The sequence below is a fragment of the Vitis riparia genome, chromosome 17, assembly GCF_004353265.1.
Source record: "Vitis riparia cultivar Riparia Gloire de Montpellier isolate 1030 chromosome 17, EGFV_Vit.rip_1.0, whole genome shotgun sequence".
In the NCBI taxonomy this organism is placed as follows: Eukaryota; Viridiplantae; Streptophyta; class Magnoliopsida; order Vitales; family Vitaceae; genus Vitis; species Vitis riparia.
In genome coordinates, this window is record NC_048447.1 from 20,063,807 (window position 1) to 20,084,316 (window position 20,510).

Sequence of the window (20,510 nt, forward strand, 5' to 3'; positions counted from 1 at the left end):
GTGTCCAATTTAACAAAGAGAGTCAACGCAATATGAGGGAACAAAAGAAAAATAGAAAGAAAGAAAAAGGGTTTGACCAATAGGTGGTGTGAACTTTGAAGAGAATTTTGAGAAAAATTTTAATTAAAAAAGCCGGGAAGGAGGAGGGGGAGAAAATCGGAGCCAGCCCGCTCACTATTTTGGCATGAAATTTTGAACCCCACCAATTCAGCCCGCCCTTAACAAATTTGCCTCAAATTCTACACCCGATTCACGCGCCCACGTACCCCACTCTCTCTCTTTCTCTGTCTGTCTCTCTCTTAGACATTCGCCCTTCAGACACCTTCCTTCTAGTGTAACCCCCTTTTTGTTTTACCTTTCTTCACTTTCCTACACTCCCAACCGTAACGTCCATCTCCAAACGACGCCGTTTTCAGGGCCGACCGCGAAGCGTCCATGCGCCACTGCCCTTTTCATCCCTCCCTGCGATCTCTAGGGTTTGTTCTTCGAACCCTAGGGTTTTAGCCATAGTCTGTGTGTGCGTGTTTTTTTGGTTTTTTTCCGATAGTTTGATTGTTCGCTTGGATGGCGACTGAAACCCTAGCGGATACGAAGGTGGAGGATGGGCTGGGGGGCAAGGAAGAGGTGAGAGAAGAGAGGGAGCAGAGTGAGGTGGAGGAGAAGAAGGAGAAGGAAGGCGAGGATTTTCCGGAGAAATCTGTTTCTCGGGAGAACGAGGAAAACGAAGGAAAGGAAGAGGAAGGTGATGTGAAGGAAGACGAGAGTAAGGAGGAAAAGGTTGAGAGCAAGAAGGGGAAACGAAGTAGGAAGCAGGGCTCAAAGAGAGGCCAGCGCGAGGGGAAGAAATCGGGGCAAGAATCGGCGGCCAAGAAAGCGAAGGCTTCGAGTCGTAAAGAACCTGTTACGCCAAATGAGAGGCCTACAAGGGAGAGGAAAACGGTTGAACGGTACTCGGAACCGTTACCGGGACGAGCCTCCGCGAGCAAGGGATTGTCAATTGAGAAGGCATGTGCAATTCTCTGTTCATTTTCCATCATTTTCAACGTATTTCATATTTTGATTTGAGTTGTGCATTATTTGCATTTCAGGGCACTGGCACACAGCTTAAGGATATCCCTAATGGTGCGTTTTGCCTGTGCATAATTTTTCTTGTAATCTCCACAATAGTGCTTAATTATTTATTAGGCTAACTTGTTAATGGACTTTTTTCTTTTCTTTTCTGATGGTCATTTTTTTGGGTTCCATAAACAAGATGTTTTATTAACACATTCTTCTTTAATAGATGCAAGTAGCTATTGGAAACAAGAATAAGACGAAAATATGTCTGTACGACTACTTCAATATTTTTTGATTATTGTTCTGCGATAACTATCTATACCCACAAGGAGTTTTCATGTAATTGATTCCATAACTTCTTTTCTATAGGACCTATATGATTGGCTGTTCAGGGAAACAATTAGTTTTGTGATGCCCATTTTGTTGTGTTTCAAGGATTAGAGCTTTCAAGTTTTTGATGTTCATTGATTCATTATAGAAATTACTTTTGGCACATTCTAAAGAGGTGAGATTTAATTCAGCAGGTAAGAGTACCAGTAATTGTATTAGGTTATGAGTTTTCTGGTCATGCTCAAACTGATCTGTCTTACCAATGTCTTGTATTGTTTTCTTTCCCTTTAAACAATAAATTAGATAATTGGAATTGTTGATCTACTTTTTTCTGCTATAACCTAGTCAACTAGAAGTGTTTCTTTACTGTATGAATAGCATATCATGGGAGGTATAATATTCTTTGTTGCCTCATTGGAAGGATCAAATATTTGAGGTTTCTTGTTTAAAAATCCGCATGTATTTACAGTCTTGAAGCATTGGTTCTTGCTTGATAAAGTTATGTAATCATTTTGGTGGTTATTTGAAATAAAAGTGTAGGTAGTGTTCCCTGCAATATTGTAATGTTTCACCTTGTAATTATCATTTGGTGCATGACTATGTCTTCGTATTTCATAATTGAGGTCATGGATTAAATCAGGTATCGATCCTTTTCAGAAGTATTCTCATTCTGCTTGCACAATTGTAATCTAAGACACAGCGGAAAATAAAAAAAAAAATTTGTGTGAATGTGTTTTCACATATTTTCAGCATTCATAAGGAAAATTTTACCTCCCTGCCTTAAATTTTGTTGTTGGTACGTACTTACCTATCAAAAAAAATGAAAAAAAAATTCTTAAGAAAATTTTAGCCCCCATTATCAGTTGATCCCAACTCCTGTGTTATCACTTACCCTATAGTTCTCTTTGTTTTCTGTGTCTAGGAGGCCACACTTGGAATTTTATTGAGATTTTATGAGGCGTTCAGATAATTGTTGCATGCTTGAGCTATTCTGTCAAATGAATAGATTGTTTATGTACATCATTTTTATCCTTGCTTTGATTTTTAATTGAACAAAATGAAAATGTAAGAATTAAGAAGTATTGGACCAGAATAAAAGGTAATAATCTGAAACCAAATTCAGAGTAACTTTTTTTTTTGTTGAGAGTGGAAAGGATGGATTTTGGCATATAGTAGAATGATCTGAATTCTGAACATGTAGAGAATAAACTTTCCATTTGTGGTAGCTTTGCAGAGTTTTGTGTCTTGCTGGTGTTACACATTTGTGCTTATTCTGGCACAGAAGACTGAATTTTGTTTTTTTTCTGACCTTATGAACCATTTCAGTGGCTTTCAAGCTGTCAAAGAAAAAACCTGATGAAAACTTGCAGATACTTCACACAATTCTTTTTGGGAAGAAAGCCAAGGTGATTTTTTCCTTTATGTTTTTAAGAATCCAGCTAATTTGGTTTCTTCATTTAGATTTGATAGTCTTTGTTTTTCACACCTTTTTACACTATGTCTCTATTTGATGAACACCAGATCACTTGTAAGAATGAAACTTGCAATCTATGTAAGAGTTAATTCCAGTATTTCTTTTGCAGATACATACCTTGAAAAGGAATATAGGCCAATTTTCTGGCTATGTATGGGTTGAGAATGAGGTATTTTATTTTATGTGCTTTGTTTTTACCTTTTCATCACTTCCAGTTTTTGCATGCACAACACTCATAATTTTCCATCCATAAGCATCTGTGCACATGTACACATGGTGGGTTCATGTTCGGTCAAGTATACAGTCTCACAAAATGCTGGTTGTTTGTAGCTTCAAACTTCAAGTAATTAGTTGGTTTTTATGATTCTCAGGAGGAAAAGCAGAAGGCAAAAGTAAAGGAGAAACTTGACAAATGCATTAAAGAAAAATTAGTGGATTTCTGTGATGTGCTGAATATTCCAATAAACAAAGCCATTGTTAGAAAGGTAATTAAATAAAATAATATTTTCTATTGTTTTTTCAGTTACTAAAACTATTGATCATTTTATCAAGCTGAGCTATGCTTTCAGGAAGAACTCTCTGCAAAGTTACTGGAATTTTTGGAATCCCCACATACTACAACTGATGTTTTGCTTGCTGATAAGGAACAGGTTTTCTTACTTTTGCCTTTTCTTTTTGGGTATATATTTTATAATTTAAGTTGCGTAGGTTTTTAAAATAGAGGTTAGTGAAATTTGTTGTCCATCTTAATCTCAGAAGGGAAAAATTCGCAAGAGGAAGGTAACACCAAGCAAAAGCACCAGTCCTGGAGAGACGTCTATGGAAAAGCCAGCCAAGGTTTGTATTTTTAGGCATTATCCATATATAAAACTTTTTAGATTGGTCAAACTTTGGTGCAGAGGAGGGGTTTTCTACTGGAAATGATACTTGGATCATGCACTGATCTTTGCTTCCAAGTAAATTGGTATTTAGTGAAGGTTTAAGGGCAAGATATTACATATTGCTTGTATGATATGCATTGTATCCATTCCTATGTTATATCCATTTAAATGTTTACTCATTTGGACTTATGTAAGTACGCATTTGTTTTAAGTCCAATTCATTGTACTGCATTCTCATGCCTACTAAATAAAGGCCTATAAAAAGTTTACTGGTTACCCTTACTAACAAAACTCATAGGGTGTGACTAGCATTATTAGGTGCAGTCCTTCAATCACTAAACAGTTGAATCTTATCTCATTTCAACACACTCTTAACTTTCATGCTTTCATACTTCTGACTGATCCCAATAGAGAAATGTTTGACATATCTTACAACTCATTGGTTATTCTTGTCTCACGCTACTTGACTTAAACCAGAGCTTTTCTAGAAAGGATTACAGCCAACAAACAAGATCTAATCTGAAAACATGATTTTATATGGATTGTCTGGTCTATCAATGTTTGAAATTTCCTTTGTACTTTTTTTTTCCTAGCATTTTGTTTTTATATTTCCTACATGTCAAATGCTTTTCCATGCACTGACACACATGTTTTATTTTAGCTTTCTTCTATAGTTGCTGTTCTAAGTATATTGTATCCGTGTTGGGTGCTAAACTCTGTATTGAGCTCCTTCCACATCTCACAGTAAGAATGTTTACTGCCCCAATAAATAGGAGAATCTAGAGTATTGAAATGCAAATAAAGAAGTATGCTTAGATGATATTTAGTCTTACAATGGAAATTGAACCAATTTGTTGTTTTTCTCATAGCTTTTTAACAAATAAGTTGGTGCAAGTCTTAAAATCACATTTGTATAATAATAGGGTCATTTATTAAATTCCAAAAGGTTGCTATATGCAACAAGTGTGAAGAAAAAAACAAGTGATTCTTCAAGCATTATAGTAAACGTGATTAGTACTATGCTCCATGTATCATAATATCGACTTATATTCTATGTTAGTCATCTACTTGCTCTTTTTTGTTACCATCCGTTTATCAATCTTGTATTTTATCCAAATAAAATTATTTGCCATTGGCCATTAAGAAACAGGGTTGTGCCAAGATTTATAATAAACATGGCCTCCTGAAATTTTTTTGCATTCATGGTGTGGTATTTATCTCTCTTTTTTGGTTTCATAACTCCCATACTCACATACAGACACTTTTGTAATTGGGTCCAATTTCTATCCTTCGGAAACAAGGAGATGATATCTTAGTTGATGGTCATTACTCATAACAAGTTTTGTAGTTTGTCTTTATTTGACTCATTTTTTGCTGATTCTTTTCTCAACCTAGAAACGAAAACAAACTTCAGTTGGGGATAAGCAAAGGCCTTCATCTGAAGTGGAGGGAGATGAAGTGGAGGGAGAAGATGAAGTTGAAGCTTCAGGGAGCAGAGATGATTCAGATGAAGTGGAGGGCAATGATACAGCTATGAAAGAACAGAGTGATCAAGAGGAGACTAAATCTGAGGAAGAGGAAGAGGAGAAAAAGGAACAGAAAACAACTAAAAAAGCTTCATCTAGAAAGAGTGTAAAGGAGGATTCAGGGGCTAAACACAGGGGCAAGAAGGCCTCTGCTTCAAGATCTGTGAAAAGCCCTGCAAAATTGACAAAGAAATCTTCTAGTTCAACTTCCAAAAAAACTGATGCTGATGATACTTCTGTTGCTCCTAAATCCAAGGAATCTTCAGCTAAAAAGAGAAAGGCTGAAAAGGAAAGCCAGAAGGATCAAAGTGATCCTGCCAAGGAAAAAACTGCTAGTAAAAAACGATCAACCAGGGCAACAGAAAAGGTTCCATCAAAGGATCTAGGTATGGACCTTCTGTTTATGTTTTGAGGACTCTAATACATACACTTTTGCTTGAATTCATCATGTTCTATGCTTTTGCTGTTAGCAACCTTAGATGCATCCTCCATGCGTGTAACTATAAAAGCCAATGTTGGGTTTTCAAGATATATAAGTAGTTGTCAAATGGAATATTCTTTTAAGTTTAGAGGCTTATCAGTATTTCGCCTTCTCTATTTTATTTTGCTTAGAGGCACCTTACCATAATTTGTTCAAGTGTGTTTCATTACCACTTAATTCTTAATTATCATATTGAATCTGTTGGAATCAGGAAAAGGCAAAACTAGCAAGAAGGCAAAGCCAGAACCCAGCAGAGAAGAAATGCATGCAGTAGTAGTAGATATTCTGAAGCAAGTAGACTTTAATACTGTAAGTAGTGCCCTCTTATCCAGGCATTGCACTGTTTTCTAATGGTCAGGTTTCCAGTAGTTATCATTCTCAAAGTTTCACTTCTTTGTCCCAATGCAGGCAACTTTATCAGATATTCTCAGGCAACTTGGTAAGGCTCGGTTTTCGATTTATCATGCTAAAAATTTGTGGTAATTTTAATTTAACTCGACCTCTTGTCGAATGTGGCTGTTTTAGGTACCCACTTTGACTTGGATCTAATGCATAGAAAGACAGAGGTGAAGGCTATAATTACAGATGTAATAAACAGCATGAGTGATGATGAAGATGAAGAGGAGGAAGCCGAGGAAAATGCTGAAGCTGGAAATGATGCAGATGACAAGGATGGGGAAGGAGACGGGGATGGAGATGGGGATGATGAGGCTTAGCTCATTCAGCTGGGTTGGAGAAACATCATAACAATATACTTAAAGGTATGTAGTGGACTCACTCTGGTAGATCTCCTATGTACAGAGGTTTCAGCAGCAGTTCCCATAGACCGTAGAGTAGAGTTGCAATTTGGATATCTTTACCTTTCAGGGACAAAACCTCCCAGCAAGGATTTATTTGTACCATATACATCTTCTTGCTAGTACTTCACCCTCAAAGCTGACCTTAATTCTCATTTGTTGGTTATATATTTTAATATTTTATTTCTTGTTTCCTTGCCAATCTACTCATAGTCGACTCCTTTTGCCTTTCCTCGTTGACTTTATGAGTTTCCAGCTGCCCAGGATATCTTTTTTGAATCAGGAAGTTGAAAATGTTGCTTGGATTTTAAAAGCTTTTTCGAAAAAATGGATTTTGCAATTTGTTCTGCCGAATTTAGAAAATCAGTTTGGATTTGGTGTTTATGTTCAGATCTGGATTAGGTGGGAGTAGATATGTTGGTTTGCTGATTTTATGTACTTGAATTTTTCGAGCTGAAAAGATTAGTCCTAGTGAAGATATGCTTCCCATTACCACATGGGGTGTAATATAAAAATATACCCAGTCAACCAAATGATGTGCCAGCTTTGATACTCCTTTCGTAAGAAAGAAACATGTCCAGTGCCAGATGTGTTCATCTCACCTGTTTTTTGAGTTTTAAAATATGGTTTTTTAGAATGGCAATCAACCTCTTTTAGATAATTATTTTTAAAAATAATTTTAAAACAATAGTTTTTGAGAATAATTTTTAAAAACTAGTGGAAATGTATTTTTGAGAATTTGAAATGTTTTTTATATTTTAAAATAATTTTTATATGTAGTATTTTGTTTTTAATGATTATTTATATTTTTATGTAGTTATTTTCTAAAATAATTTGTATATAAATGGTTTTAAGATTTTTTTTTTTAAAATTTTAAAGAATAGAAAATAGTTTTTTTATTTTTTCATTATCAAATGTGGCTTTTTAAACACGTTTTCTTATTTTTTTTGGAAGAATAAAAAAATAAGCTTGGTTGTGTAATTTACTTCAAATAAACTATTTTCAAAAATAAAAATTGTTTTTTATTATTATTAAATGTGTATTTTTTGGAGAGAAAAGTTGTTTTCAAACACAGTTGCTAAGGCTTACTTTTCCCCAAGGAAAGGCAAACAAACATGCCCAATGCCAGATGTGTTCATCTCAATTCTTGATATGCAGGAAAAACCACGTCCTTTTTCATAGGAATTAAGAAAAGAGATTTAGGAAGAAACTTCTAATTCATCATACATTCATACCCACCCTTCTTAACACGCGTACTTGATGTAAATGACTCAATTAGGATTGTTTGGTTGAGGTACGACGAAGAGCGAAAAAAGAGATTTGAAATATCCTTTATATTTTTAATCATTAGTCAAAATATTATTAAAATAAATAAATAAAACAAATTTGTTTTAAAAACCATCCTCACTTTAGACTTTAAAGTAAATTCTAAAAAAAAAATTTATTATAAAAAATTCATCAATTGTATTTTAAAATTAAAACTTAAAAATTTGTTCTTAAACGTACATTTATATTTTGGTTGGAATTAGTCATTAGGTTTTTTTTTTTTTTTTTTTTTTTTTGTAATTTTCCCCTTAAAACAAAATAAAATAAAAAATCTTTTTATTTTTACAAGAATAAAAATAAAAAAGAATAAATCAACGTGGCTATAATCATTGCCCAATGCCCACTCGTGAGTCTATCTGGATTTTGAATTTTGTGTTAGACTTCTTAAAAAGTAAGAACGGTTGGTGAAAAATCATTGTTAGTATTTCTTGTTTAACTAATGGAAGAAATCTTAAACCCTCCTTTGCTTTTCCCACCTCTGGTTGATTGCAAGTTTCAACCGTTTTCTGTCTTAATCCTTTTCTTTCCCTTCTGTCTTTTGCAGTGTCCCCCCACCCCCCCCAAAAAATAGTAATTTACTTCACCCTCTCTTGATTGTCAGTTTTTTTTAAATATTTATTAGAAATGGTTGTTAGAAAAATAATTTAAAATCTACAATAATTAAAAGATAGCTTCAATCTTTTCGACTTAAATTTGTTTTTTTCCAACGTCAACTTCCATTTAAAAATTAATTTTTCAATATATATTTTAAAAATGTAATAATTTAAGCAGGTATATCAAGTATAGTTGGTTTTTGGAAGAAAAATTAAACTTCTAAATAAAAACGCTCTAAATCAAACTTATTTAATATCGATTTAATTTGATTAGATGAAAACTAATTTATACATTAAACTTAAATACGTTCTAAAAATAATTTAAAACCTATTTAGGTCTAACTGACGATACATAATAAATAATAGTAAATCATAAAAAAATGTGTCTTATAATATTGATTTGATTCGATTTTTAATCATTTTTACTGATAAATAGGCAAGAAAACTAAAAGTTGAATCGACTAAATTAATTTCTATTATTTCTAAATCGAATCTAGCTTTATAAGGTTTTGGCAATTTAAGTGATTTATTTAGTTTTAATTGGATTAGATAGGTTATATAAACTTTTAGATTTTCATTTAAGCTCCTAAAGATGCCAATTTATTTTTTGGAAAAATAATAGAGAAAGAAGGATATTTGGTTTTTAAATGTGGAGAATAAACCAAATTTTGGAGGCCAACCCCACCAACCAAACCCCACAGTCTCTCTTCTCTCCCACGCCAGACTTATTGACTGGTCATGTGTTGGTTTTCGGCCAGTAGCCTACTCCCATCCATCTGACATTAGCAGAGTCTGCTGAAGACCATGCCTAAAATCAGACTCAAAAAAGAAGAAAGAAAACAACATTTTTTTCTCTTACTGTAGGCCCTCCTCCACTGAAACCCCTTTGCGTATGAACGTCTCCAGTCAGGTACCCCCACCTGTCCGTTTTGCCTGTACATTTCAATAATCAAAGCAGAAAATTCTCAAACAATGTTGCCTTGCTCTTTCTATATATATCCCCTCTGCTTCCTTCCCAAAGAAATATGCAACCCACCTCATTTCAGTAAGAACCCCATTTGTCTCTGATTCAATCTTCCCACTCTGCAGGTATGTTTCTTACAGAATTCTCAGAATTCTGCTTCTAAAAATCTGTTTTTTAGCTCATCTTTGTTGACCTTTTTTTTTTTTTTTTTTTTTTCCTTAGGTTTTTTTTGTTCTCTGATCTTGGAGACTGCATTCTAATGGCAAAGGCTAGCAGCAATGGTGTGTTTGAACTTAGTGTTAAGCAAGAGGAACCAACCTTGGTTCCTCCGGCAGAGGACACAGAGAAGGGTCTCTACTTCCTCTCCAACCTCGACCAGAACATTGCAGTGATTGTTCGAACTATTTACTGCTTTAAATCTGATGCCAAAGGCAATGAGAGAGCTGCAGAAATCATCAAGGATGCCTTATCAAAGGTTCTTGTTCACTACTACCCCCTTGCTGGGAGGCTAACGATCAGCTCAGAGGGTAAACTGATTGTGGATTGTACCGGGGAAGGTGCTGTTTTCGTCGAGGCTGAAGCTAATTGTGCTGTAGAAGAGATCGGCGACATAACAAAACCCGACCCCGTGACTCTTGGGAAGCTTGTTTATGATATTCCTGGTGCTAGGAACATACTGGAGACACCTCCTCTTGTTGCTCAGGTTTGTAGCTCTGAACTCAAAATATGAACTAATGTTCTTGATGATTTATTCTATTGATTCTGAGACAGTTTAAGGCTGATAATTTTATGTTTTCAGGTGACTAAGTTCAAGTGTGGAGGATTTGTTCTTGGGCTATGTATGAATCACTGTATATTTGATGGGCTTGGTGCCATGGAATTTGTGAACTCATGGGGGGAAACTGCCAGAGGCTTGCCCCTGAAGGTGCCTCCATTCCTGGACAGGAGCATACTCAGAGCTAGAAACCCACCCAAGATAGAGTTCCCCCATCATGAATTCGCTGAGATTGAGGATGTATCAAACACCATGAAGCTTTATGAGGAGGAAATGCTCTACAGATCCTTCTGTTTCGACCCTGAAAAGCTTGATCAACTCAAGATTATAGCCATGGAAGACGGGGTTCTCCCCAAGTGCACTACATTTGAAGCCCTCTCCGCCTTTGTCTGGAGGGCTCGCAGCAAGGCCTTGGGCATGAAGCCCGATCAACAGACGAAGCTCCTCTTTGCTGTCGACGGACGGTCCAGATTCCAGCCACCAATACCGACAGGCTACTGTGGGAATGGGATTGTGTTGACAAATTCTCTCTGCAGCGCAGGTGAGCTGCTGGAGAACCCACTTTCATTTGCAGTAGGGCTGGTTCAGGAGGCAGTTAAGATGGTGACAGACAGCTTCATGAGGTCAGCCGTAGACTATTTCGAGATCACAAGAGCCAGGCCTTCTCTTGCTGCGACACTCCTCGTTACTACTTGGTCTAGGCTGTCTTTCCATACCACAGACTTCGGATGGGGGGAGCCCATTTTGTCAGGGCCGGTGGCCTTGCCGGAGAAGGAAGTGATTCTGTTCTTATCTCATGGAAAAGAAAGGAAAAGCATAAATGTGCTTCTGGGTTTGCCAGCTTCAGCTATGAAGGTGTTTGAAGAACTGATGCAGTTCTAGAAACCAGTGGTCTGGTGCTGGTTTTCATGGAGGTTCTTTCTGGTTTTTTTATTCTTCAAACAACTGAAACCCTGATGGACTACATGCCCGCCAAATCCTAATGAATATAAATCAATTCAAAAGGAGAGGATGGTGACTCTGAATCAAAGGCTGTAGAAGTGCAATTGTGTCCCCTGTTTCTTCTCTGTGCTCATTTTCTTTGAATTTATGTGGAGGTTCCAGTGTCTGTCCTATCAAATTTTTTTTCTCTTTGATGTTGTTTATTATTCAATTGAGAAGTTTGTTCTGTATTTGCTGATAATAATATCATGTGATTTCAGAGTTTAAATGTATCCTATTATTTTGATTGGGAATTGGAATTCATACTTATTGTCATTGTAATGACCCGCTTCCTCATCCATAGATAGTATTTGTGTTACGCCCCAAAACCCACTCTAAGAGCATGACGATCATTTCACACCTCAAACCTAAAGACTCAAAATGAAAACAAACACAAACATTCGTTTTGTAATTGGAAATTATCAATTACCAAATTCATGTTCAGAGTAGTAGGACAAAATTCATATGAAATTTCCAAGTATCAACTTTAAAAAAAATTAATGTATAAACCAAAGTGTTATTGTCCAAATAACTCCAAATTCAAATAATTTAAACATGAATTAAAATTTAACATTTAAACAATGTTCAAAATAAAGTTTGAACCAAAATCTTAACAAAGAAAAATTCCCCAGCCTAGTCATCACTCCTCACCTGAACTGAGAGTACTTGAAAAATTATTAACGAAAGGGCATGAGTTTAAAACTCAATAAGGAACATCAATGTAGTTTTATGAATAAAACATTTTCAATCATGCTTGCAAATTAGAGATATAACATATACTTATTTTCATAAAAACTTTTGAGTTCAAAAGATTAATACATTCAAACTTTTCAACAAAACTTTATCGTATCCATTTCAAAACAATTTCTCATCAAAACCAAATCAAATACATTCAAAATATCTTTACTTTGGTTATTGCATGACAAATGGTGTTCAATTAGGTGGGACTTCATAATTGAGTAACTAGTTTCAAATTTGTTCCATTTAAAGTGAATAAAATCAAATGTCAATAATTATAACCCGTTGACTAGAGTCATAAGGTCAACTATTATAATCTATTTAGGGCCATATAATATCAACTATTATAACCCGTTGATTAGGGCCGAAAATATCAACAATTATAACTCATTGACTAGGGTCATATAATCCAAAGTTGAACACTTTATTTCATTAATTCAAACTTACAAAACAAAATATCATATCTCCTTAATTTTTCACTTTTCATAACTAAACAAAGAAAATTCTCAAAAATGCTTTCCATGCAAAACACATATTTGATCCATGCGAAAAGATAAAAATAATATTTTTACACATTTCAAAGTACAATATAAAAAGAAAATTATTTTTTTTTATAAAAATCTGCATTAATTTCCCTTACCTCGAAGAAGCACTAAAAAACTTGAAGTATTTAGCTTGACAAATTTACTCATCACCCAACATAATATTATACACAGTATTGATTATTGATTATTTATCTAAATATATAAATTTGACAATCTTTAAAATATTTTTTTAGTATTAAGGATCCTAATTAATTTATCATATTAATATTATTATCATCCAATATTATTTTCAACTTCCTAAACAATAATTTATTTCTTCTTTTTCTAACTTATCTAAATTAAATCTTTTAAGAATATTTATTTGCATTAAACTATTATTAGTATTATTTAAATCTCCTACTGAAACTTAACAAATATCTATGCAATTTTTTTTTCAACATGCCAAATCCTTCATAGGTATCTTTCATCATTTTTTTCCCTCTCTAAAGTCAAAACTTTTAACCTTCATACTCACAAATTTTATGTAATTTTCACACACACACACACACACACGTGTGTATATATATATATATATATATATATTAAAAATCTTACCTGAAAAATTGATCTTCAAATCCTACATCTCCAAATATTTTGCCCTATCCTCTTTGATCTTTCTGATCTATGTGTAAAAGGGTTTTTTGAATAGAGAAGATATGAAATATCTAATTTATATTTAAGAGTTTTAAATACGAAAAAACATTTTTACAATTATTAAATTACTTTAATTAATTAATAATTTTCAAATTATGATTTTACCCCTAAATTGGGTTTTGGGCATTACAATTTGTTTTGAGTTTATTAGATTTTCACGGTTTTGAAACAGGTCTTATGGTTAAAAAAGAAGGCTATTAATGTCGTAAACTTTTCCTCCTAACCAATATCTGATATCATAATTATGGATTAAATTAGTTAATATTGAACATTTTTTTAAGTGTAATATCTAGTATAGTATATGAAAGAGTGAAAAAAAAAGCTTTGGTTAGAAGGTGATGTTTGAATATGTAGTTATTGCTTATTAATAATATTTTTCTAATATTAATATTATTTTTGAAAAATTATTGTAAAATATGCTAATTTTTTAGAATAAAATTAAGCTATTTTAAGGTGTTTTTGTTTTTTTTTGTGGAGAATTTGTGAGGAATAATTAAAAAGATACAAAAACACTCTAAAAACCTTTGCATTATAGATAAATATATAATTTCAATTATTTTTCATATTTTAGTTATTAAGGTTATGTTTAGATCCTATAAAGTACTAAAGAAATGAAAAAATTAAGAAAAATGATTTTCTCAGGTTGTCATGTAAAATTTTTTTATTTATAAAAAATTACAATTACTTAGAAATTGTAAAAATAATTTAATAACTTTAACTTTATTTTTTATTTTCTTTTTCTCATATTTTTCCTTAAATTTTATGGGAACCAAACATAATGTAAATGAATTTTATTATTAAAATATTTAAAAACAAAATTTTGAATTTCTACTTAAGACAATAAAACATGTTAATTAATTTGTTAGTGAAACTCAAAAATGAAAATCTGAGCAAAACTCCCTTTTGGGTGACCACCTTCTCTCATGTGACTTTTTTTTTTTTTTTTGGTACAAACAATAAAAGGTTTAATAATATTAGAAAATAGGTTATTCCATTAATAAATTATTGAAAAACTTATATCTTGTGAGAATTTCAACTCCCATGATTGATGGTTGTATCTAATACCAATTTTTAGGTTGGACTTTTATCATCTTAATTTAAAATTAATTAATATTCAATATACCCAAGATTAAATCTTTTATTAATATTTTAGAACGTACCCAAATTCAAAGTTTGTGTCACACTCATATATATATATATATATATATATATATATATATATATATATATATATATATATATATATAATTAGACTAACATTTACATATTAGAAAGTTATACATAAGAATTAAATAAAAGCTTATTAGTTGACTTAAACTATATTTTAATATATAAATTAATCTTTATATCATGGAATCTCCATCATTAATTTCAGATAAATTAATACAAATTTCAGGTAAATTAATGCAAATTTCAAATTTCCCTCGTAACCCCATGCCAGCCAATTAATGGAGACTAATTGGAATATTTTAACTTCTCAATTATTTATTTGTCTTGACGCCAAGTCCTAGACGTTCAGTTAATAATAACTAACGGCTGTTTCACATTGTGGTTAAGGCATTAATTAAACTAGAATCAACTCAACCCACAAAAAAGAAAGAAAGAAACGGAGAAAATGGTCAAAGATCCCTAATTCTCATATTCAAAGTCAAGAAACAACGAAGACTTAACGCCTTTCTTATCCAAAAGAAAGTGAGGAAGAACTGAAGAATCAAGAAAAGACACCGCCAGTTCTTATTCGGCAAAAAAAAAAAAAAAAAACCGAAGAGAAGTGTTGACTTGAATGAATGCGAACTTAAAATTCTTTAAGATTTCATGAACAGAAATGGATTTTAAAAGTCTCTTTGGGTGAAAATTTGTGTTTGGTGATCATGAAAATGATCATTTGAAAAAGGGAGGACAGTGGAATCTTCTGTTTGATTTATTCCTTTGTTTGACATATGAAAATTGAGAGATCGATAGCCTCATCTCCTGGGAAGTATTTTAGAAGATGCCGTAAAGATTAAGAAGATTTTAAAAGATTTAACTACTCTGTTCTATAAACTAACTTGTTCTTAGATGAAATAGTCTAACTTCAATCGAAAAACCAGAGGCGAGGAAATTTTGGAGTACAACAAGGCTGGTTTTTCAGCCTGTGATGTGTTATTCTGATGGTGATGATGATATCAAATTTCATAAACGATTCGACCTACCTTATTTGCTACCACTTGATTTTTATGAAGAGATGGTTAATGCTTTTCTAACATAGATTTGAAACACCTGCAACTATCCAAGATCGATAAACTTGCACTACCACTTCCAAAAAACACCATGGTGTACACATGTTTTTCTCTCTTTTTGTCTCAGCTTTGAATTAATTAGTTTTAATGGTGGGAGGATTTTGAAAGGAGAGTTTTTCTTTCATGGGAATGTCTACAACTTTCATAGTACAAAGGTTGCAGGCCAACACTCCTCACATAATCGCAAAAGATCGATATTCACAAACAAGAAGGCTATAGAAACCATAAGCCTTGGGAAAAGCACAACCGGCCGGCAAATCCCCACCAGCTTCGTCCCTGCGTGCTTTCACCTTTTCGACTCAACTGACTTTTCCATAGGGAGTATGAAGGCGCTGCATGGCATCGAAGCAATGGCATGTGGGGTTACTGAGGAAAGCTCATCAGATCTTGTGGAATCAGTCGATGCTCAATTCACCTAACCATCCCAGATGGACTGAGCAAGCTGTAGTGGCCATAACCCTCGGCCATTTCGCCGCAGCCCGGACGAGGAGATGGGCTCAGAAAGCTAAACGTGCCGCCACGGGGACTACTCTCTTGAGCCCCACCACTCTCCATTTCTGCCAACACTTCGTAGAAGGTATCAACATCGCATGGAAGCAACACAGGGCCTCCATTACTGTACCCATATTCCAATTCAGCTTCCTCTAGCAGCATCTTGAATAGTGGGTGGTTGGCGAGCTGGGTCTTGATCACGAACCGTTGTTTCTGGTCTCCGACATAGACTGGGAAGTAGCCTTTGGGAGGCATTGGGGACTTTTTTTTAGGCTTACCAACTTCTGATGTTTTTGAAGGGCTAACTGGGATGATCAGTATTGATTTCTTGGCTCTGGGACATATGGATTGCCATCTCTCCCATGCCTTGAGCATCACAGTTTTCTTCCCTTTCCCCTTTACAGAATCCATTCTTACAATCAAAGACTCAGAAAGAGCTGATCTTCCAAGAAGAAGGGACATATACTCTGACAGCTTCTGTGCCCTTATGGGTAATTAATCAGCGCTGAAAAGCTTGAAAACAAAGCTTTAGAGAAAGAGAAGACAGAAGCTGATCTCTGAAAGAAAGAGGCAACCGCAGTCCCTATATATAGGGCGCCTCATAAATAACCCGTATCATTTCTGTGCTTAAATTATTATTATTATTATATGGGTCAATCCCAGATGCTTTTAGTTTGAATTCGTATACTTCGAGATAACGTCAAGACTCAAGACCTCAAGGGAGGCCCACTTGCAAGTTGCAAATTGCAAATTGCAATGCAGTGAATTGGTCAACTCCTGCGGTGCATGGAATAGTGAATCAAAAAAGGAAAAACTCAAAAAAAAGAGAGCATATTCTTTGGATATGAAACTAAATTGGGATGAGGTTGGAGTAAATTCGAGGCAAAAAAAAAAAAAAAAAAAAAAAAAAAGATTTAAAAATAATATATATATATATATATTTATGAAATTTCAAACTTATTTTACTTATTTTTTTTATCTTTTATATTAAATTAAATAATTTATAAATTTATACATTTTAAATTAATTTTAATTATATTTCATATTCTTTCCTATTTTTCTTAATGAAAAATTAATTTTTTAAATATTTTTTTAGTACTTTCATATAACCCAACATAACTCTAATTTAGGACAAAAATATTAACAAATTAAGATTATTATCTGTTTTCCAAATGAAATAGAGAGATTATTTATTTGGTGGATAATGTAAGTTTTTAAATCATTCTCCAATTAACTCACCAGTTAATTATCAAAACTACTAAGCTAGTTGGATAAAATGTGTGAACGCTATAATTTATGTGTTGAATTAGTTGAAAAATGAACCCTATGTTGGGTATACATTTGTCGGGAGTATGGACCTTTGTTTGTGTAATAATTTTTTAAGGCTTCCTTTAAATTATATAATAAAGTTTTGTATTTTTTAATTTTATTTTTATGAAATGAGAGTACCAAGTAGAATACCTATAAATTAATAAATTGTTTTATTTATTTATTTATAAATATGATCGATAATAATAAATATTTAGATCCTAAAATAATTTTTAAATATCCTCTATTAATAAATATAATAGAATTATGAATATTATTTTTTTTACTATAATAATTTGTAACTATTCTTGGGTTTTCTTTAATTTAAATATGATAAAAGGTTTTATATAAGGTTTATTTAAATGAATAATTTAAAAATATATAAAGTTTTAAAATAATTTTTATTATATTTTATTCTTGAAATAGTAAAACTTTCTATTATTGTATCTTATTTTGTTATGTTTGGATTTAAGAAAAGAAAAAAATGTAAAAATTAATAGAAAAAGTTAAAAGAGGAAAAACTATGGCCAAGTATGGTTTAATTTTGATTGATTTTTAAATAATTTTGATTAAATTAAAATAAATTAAAATTAAATTAAAATCAATTAAAATTTATTTATTGATTCGAAATATCTTGATTTCACTTTAATTTGATTTGGTTTGATTTGATTCGTGTAGGGCAAATGTATAAAGTTTTTTTCTTTAAAAAAATGACATAAAAAATACTTGTTGTCATGTTAAATAATTTAATATAAATTATATAATCTATCATAAAAAAAATAAAAATAATAATCATTCTAAATATGACAATTACACCCAAAGTGACATAATTGATTAACTTAGGAATTAAAATATATATATTTCAAATTAAATCAATAAATATGGAGTTTTTAAAAAAAATTATTAAGACTTACGTATTTTTTCATAATTTAAAATTATTAAATTTTTTCTTACATAATAATTTAATGAAACATATTTTTAATGCATTTATTTAAGACTTACGTAATAAATCAAACCACACTGTGTGTGTGGGTTTGATTCATCAGAAGCCCACGTGGAAGACCTAGTCTCAACTCTCAGGCTGAAGCTCAACACGGTGGATGTCGAAGTATTTTAATGGCGCTTCACCTTTGACCATACATGCATTTTCTCTATTATTTTAATCACGACTTAATGATAAAACCTAAATACATAATTAACAAATATTAATCAAAGTCAAATTTGGTGATTAGCCAATAAGCTTGGCTGCAGATCAGCAGAGGACCAAAAAAAGCTTGGTCAGTCCGCTCATTTGAAAAGGGCTTTTCACACGGATACCAATATACCATCCATAATTCTTAAAAATATTTTTTAAATAGGGATTCTTGTACAAATAATTCTACAACTACAACTCCTTAAAATCTCATGTAGAACTTATTTTTTAAAATGACAAAAAATGAATTCTTTTTGTTAAAATATACGTTTAATGTAAAAAAGTGAATTAAAAACATATTATAGTGTTTTTTAAATGTATTTCTAACGTAATAAATACTTCTAGAAAAAATATTATATTTTTAAAAAAATTTAAAATTACTTTTAAAATATTGAAAATTAATGCTTTTAAGTGTTTCTTTGATGAATAATTTTTCCCAAAATACTTTTAATAGAAAGACCGTAAAAAAACACTATTATTTTTTTTTGAAAAGACAATTTTAGAGTGAGTTTTACAACGTTTTTAGTTAAATTGCTTTTAATGAAAATTGAGAAAACAAGACTAATCTCATTAAGAAAAACAATGAAGAGGGGAAGGGATTGGGTTTTTGAAAAAAAAATTCAAGTACAACAATTTTAAGCAAAATAAGGAACAAATGTAAAAAGATTGAGTTGGAAAGAATAAACACAATTTTATAATGTTTTGACACTCCTTATCTATGTCCACTTTCCTCAAACTTCTAATCGAGTGAGAGTTCCATTATTCTTGAAGTTTCAACCAAGCTTCCAAAGTTTTTACATTTGGATTCCGACTCTACTGAACTCTTACACAATCCTTCAAATATTTATTAACTTGAACCTTTTTATTCACACAACCTCACTTAATCAACAATTAAGGAAACTCTCAATTTAGCTTAATAAAGTTCAATTACACAAGAAAATTAAGATGAATGACAAGGTGCACTAAATGGTATGCAAGTAAAGAGTTAATGTACCAAATGAAAGAAATGAGAGTTTTGAATGAAGAAATGGTAAGTAAGAAATTGATTGTAGTTGTTCTTTTACATATAAATTAAGTGGAGTTCTCGATTTATAAGTTTCTAGCATCAGTCATAAAAAATGTCAAAAAGTAACATCGACTAGTTAACTAGTTGACTAGTTGTTAGGCATTAAATGCATGACAGGTGACCATTAGACCTCAATTGGGAAAGATTTCACTCTTGACTGGGAATGCATAACTACTGGAAAAGAGAGAAGATTTTTGCATCCTATGATAGCTCATCAATCGGGAAGACTTAATCGGTTGAGCGGGTTAGCCAATCACCTTGACTGGTTCATCTATTTTGTCCCCAAAACCTATGTTTATGCATTTCTTTAACTTTTAATACTTATGTAAGGTCTTTTAGCATATCAATGTATCAATTTTAAAATAATTTGCTTAAGGTTTGTATTAGAAAACTTGAGTTTTGATGAAAATTTAACTTTAATGCATAAACTAAGTTTTTAAAGATGCATGACTTGCTATGAAAATCCTAAGTGCACCAACACATTCACCTTACATATATTTCATAAGATTAAGTGGTCTTTCATATGCCTCAATTTTGCATTCATTCAGTCAATTAATGATTTTCTTGAATATCCTTTTTAATTTTTAAATCAAAACATGAAACTTTTTTTTATTCAAAATTATTCGCAATAATCATGGTTTGTTATGATCAAAATGTAATTAAGAGAATCCATAGGCTAACAAATGAATCAAATCAATTTTAGAGTGAGTTGGACAACGTTTTTAGTCAAATTGTTTTTAATGAAAATTGAGAAAACAAGACTAATCTCATTAAGAAAAAAATCAAGAGGGAAAGGGATTGGGTTTTTGAAAATTTTTTTCAAGTACAACAATTTTAAGTAAAATAAGGAACAAATGTAAAAATCATTCAAAAAATGTTTTGTAGTGGTTTGACATTCCTTATCTATGTCCACTTTTCTCAAACTCTTAATTGAGTGAGAGTTCAGTTTTTTGATTCAAAATCATTCGCAATAATCATGGTTTGTTATGATCAAAATGTGATTAGGAGAACTC

General features: G+C 32.2%; 3 protein-coding genes across 3 annotated transcripts; 2 read left to right on the forward strand and 1 right to left on the reverse strand.

Annotated features, from left to right (window-relative positions):
* The first annotated feature begins 256 nt into the window (after positions 1-256).
* On the forward strand, positions 257-6,747 carry LOC117904767 (protein DEK). Its single transcript, XM_034817523.1, has 11 exons — positions 257-1,005; positions 1,089-1,122; positions 2,713-2,792; positions 2,970-3,029; positions 3,232-3,345; positions 3,430-3,510; positions 3,617-3,697; positions 5,137-5,653; positions 5,960-6,057; positions 6,157-6,187; positions 6,274-6,747. The coding sequence occupies exons 1-11, from the start codon at positions 565-567 to the stop codon at positions 6,462-6,464; spliced, it is 1,728 nt and encodes a 575-aa protein (XP_034673414.1). The 5' UTR covers positions 257-564; the 3' UTR covers positions 6,465-6,747.
* A 2,713-nt stretch (positions 6,748-9,460) lies between these two features.
* Positions 9,461-11,448, forward strand: LOC117903937 (omega-hydroxypalmitate O-feruloyl transferase-like). Its single transcript, XM_034816449.1, has 3 exons — positions 9,461-9,553; positions 9,651-10,131; positions 10,228-11,448. Exons 2-3 carry the CDS (start codon positions 9,688-9,690, stop codon positions 11,083-11,085), a joined length of 1,302 nt encoding a protein of 433 aa, XP_034672340.1. The 5' UTR covers positions 9,461-9,553; positions 9,651-9,687; the 3' UTR covers positions 11,086-11,448.
* Positions 11,449-15,489: 4,041 nt separating this feature from the next.
* On the reverse strand, positions 15,490-16,472 carry LOC117905153 (auxin-responsive protein SAUR36-like). Its single transcript, XM_034818069.1, has one exon. The coding sequence runs from the start codon at positions 16,391-16,393 to the stop codon at positions 15,851-15,853; it is 543 nt and encodes a 180-aa protein (XP_034673960.1). The 5' UTR covers positions 16,394-16,472; the 3' UTR covers positions 15,490-15,850.
* Positions 16,473-20,510: the final 4,038 nt, after the last annotated feature.

What these genes read in the sequence shown, in the direction of transcription:
- LOC117904767 (XM_034817523.1), top strand. Translation starts at nt 565, where the DNA reads ATGGCGACTGAAACCCTAGCGGATACGAAGGTGGAGGATGGGCTGGGG. An exon ending in GCTTAAGGATATCCCTAATG is followed by an intron (nt 1,123 to 2,712) that starts GTGCGTTTTGCC and finishes GAACCATTTCAG; the next exon opens with TGGCTTTCAAGCTGTCAAAG. An exon ending in ACAAAGCCATTGTTAGAAAG is followed by an intron (nt 3,346 to 3,429) that starts GTAATTAAATAA and finishes CTATGCTTTCAG; the next exon opens with GAAGAACTCTCTGCAAAGTT.
- LOC117903937 (XM_034816449.1), top strand. Translation starts at nt 9,688, where the DNA reads ATGGCAAAGGCTAGCAGCAATGGTGTGTTTGAACTTAGTGTTAAGCAA. An exon ending in CACCTCCTCTTGTTGCTCAG is followed by an intron (nt 10,132 to 10,227) that starts GTTTGTAGCTCT and finishes TTATGTTTTCAG; the next exon opens with GTGACTAAGTTCAAGTGTGG.
- LOC117905153 (XM_034818069.1), bottom strand. Translation starts at nt 16,393, where the DNA reads ATGTCCCTTCTTCTTGGAAGATCAGCTCTTTCTGAGTCTTTGATTGTA.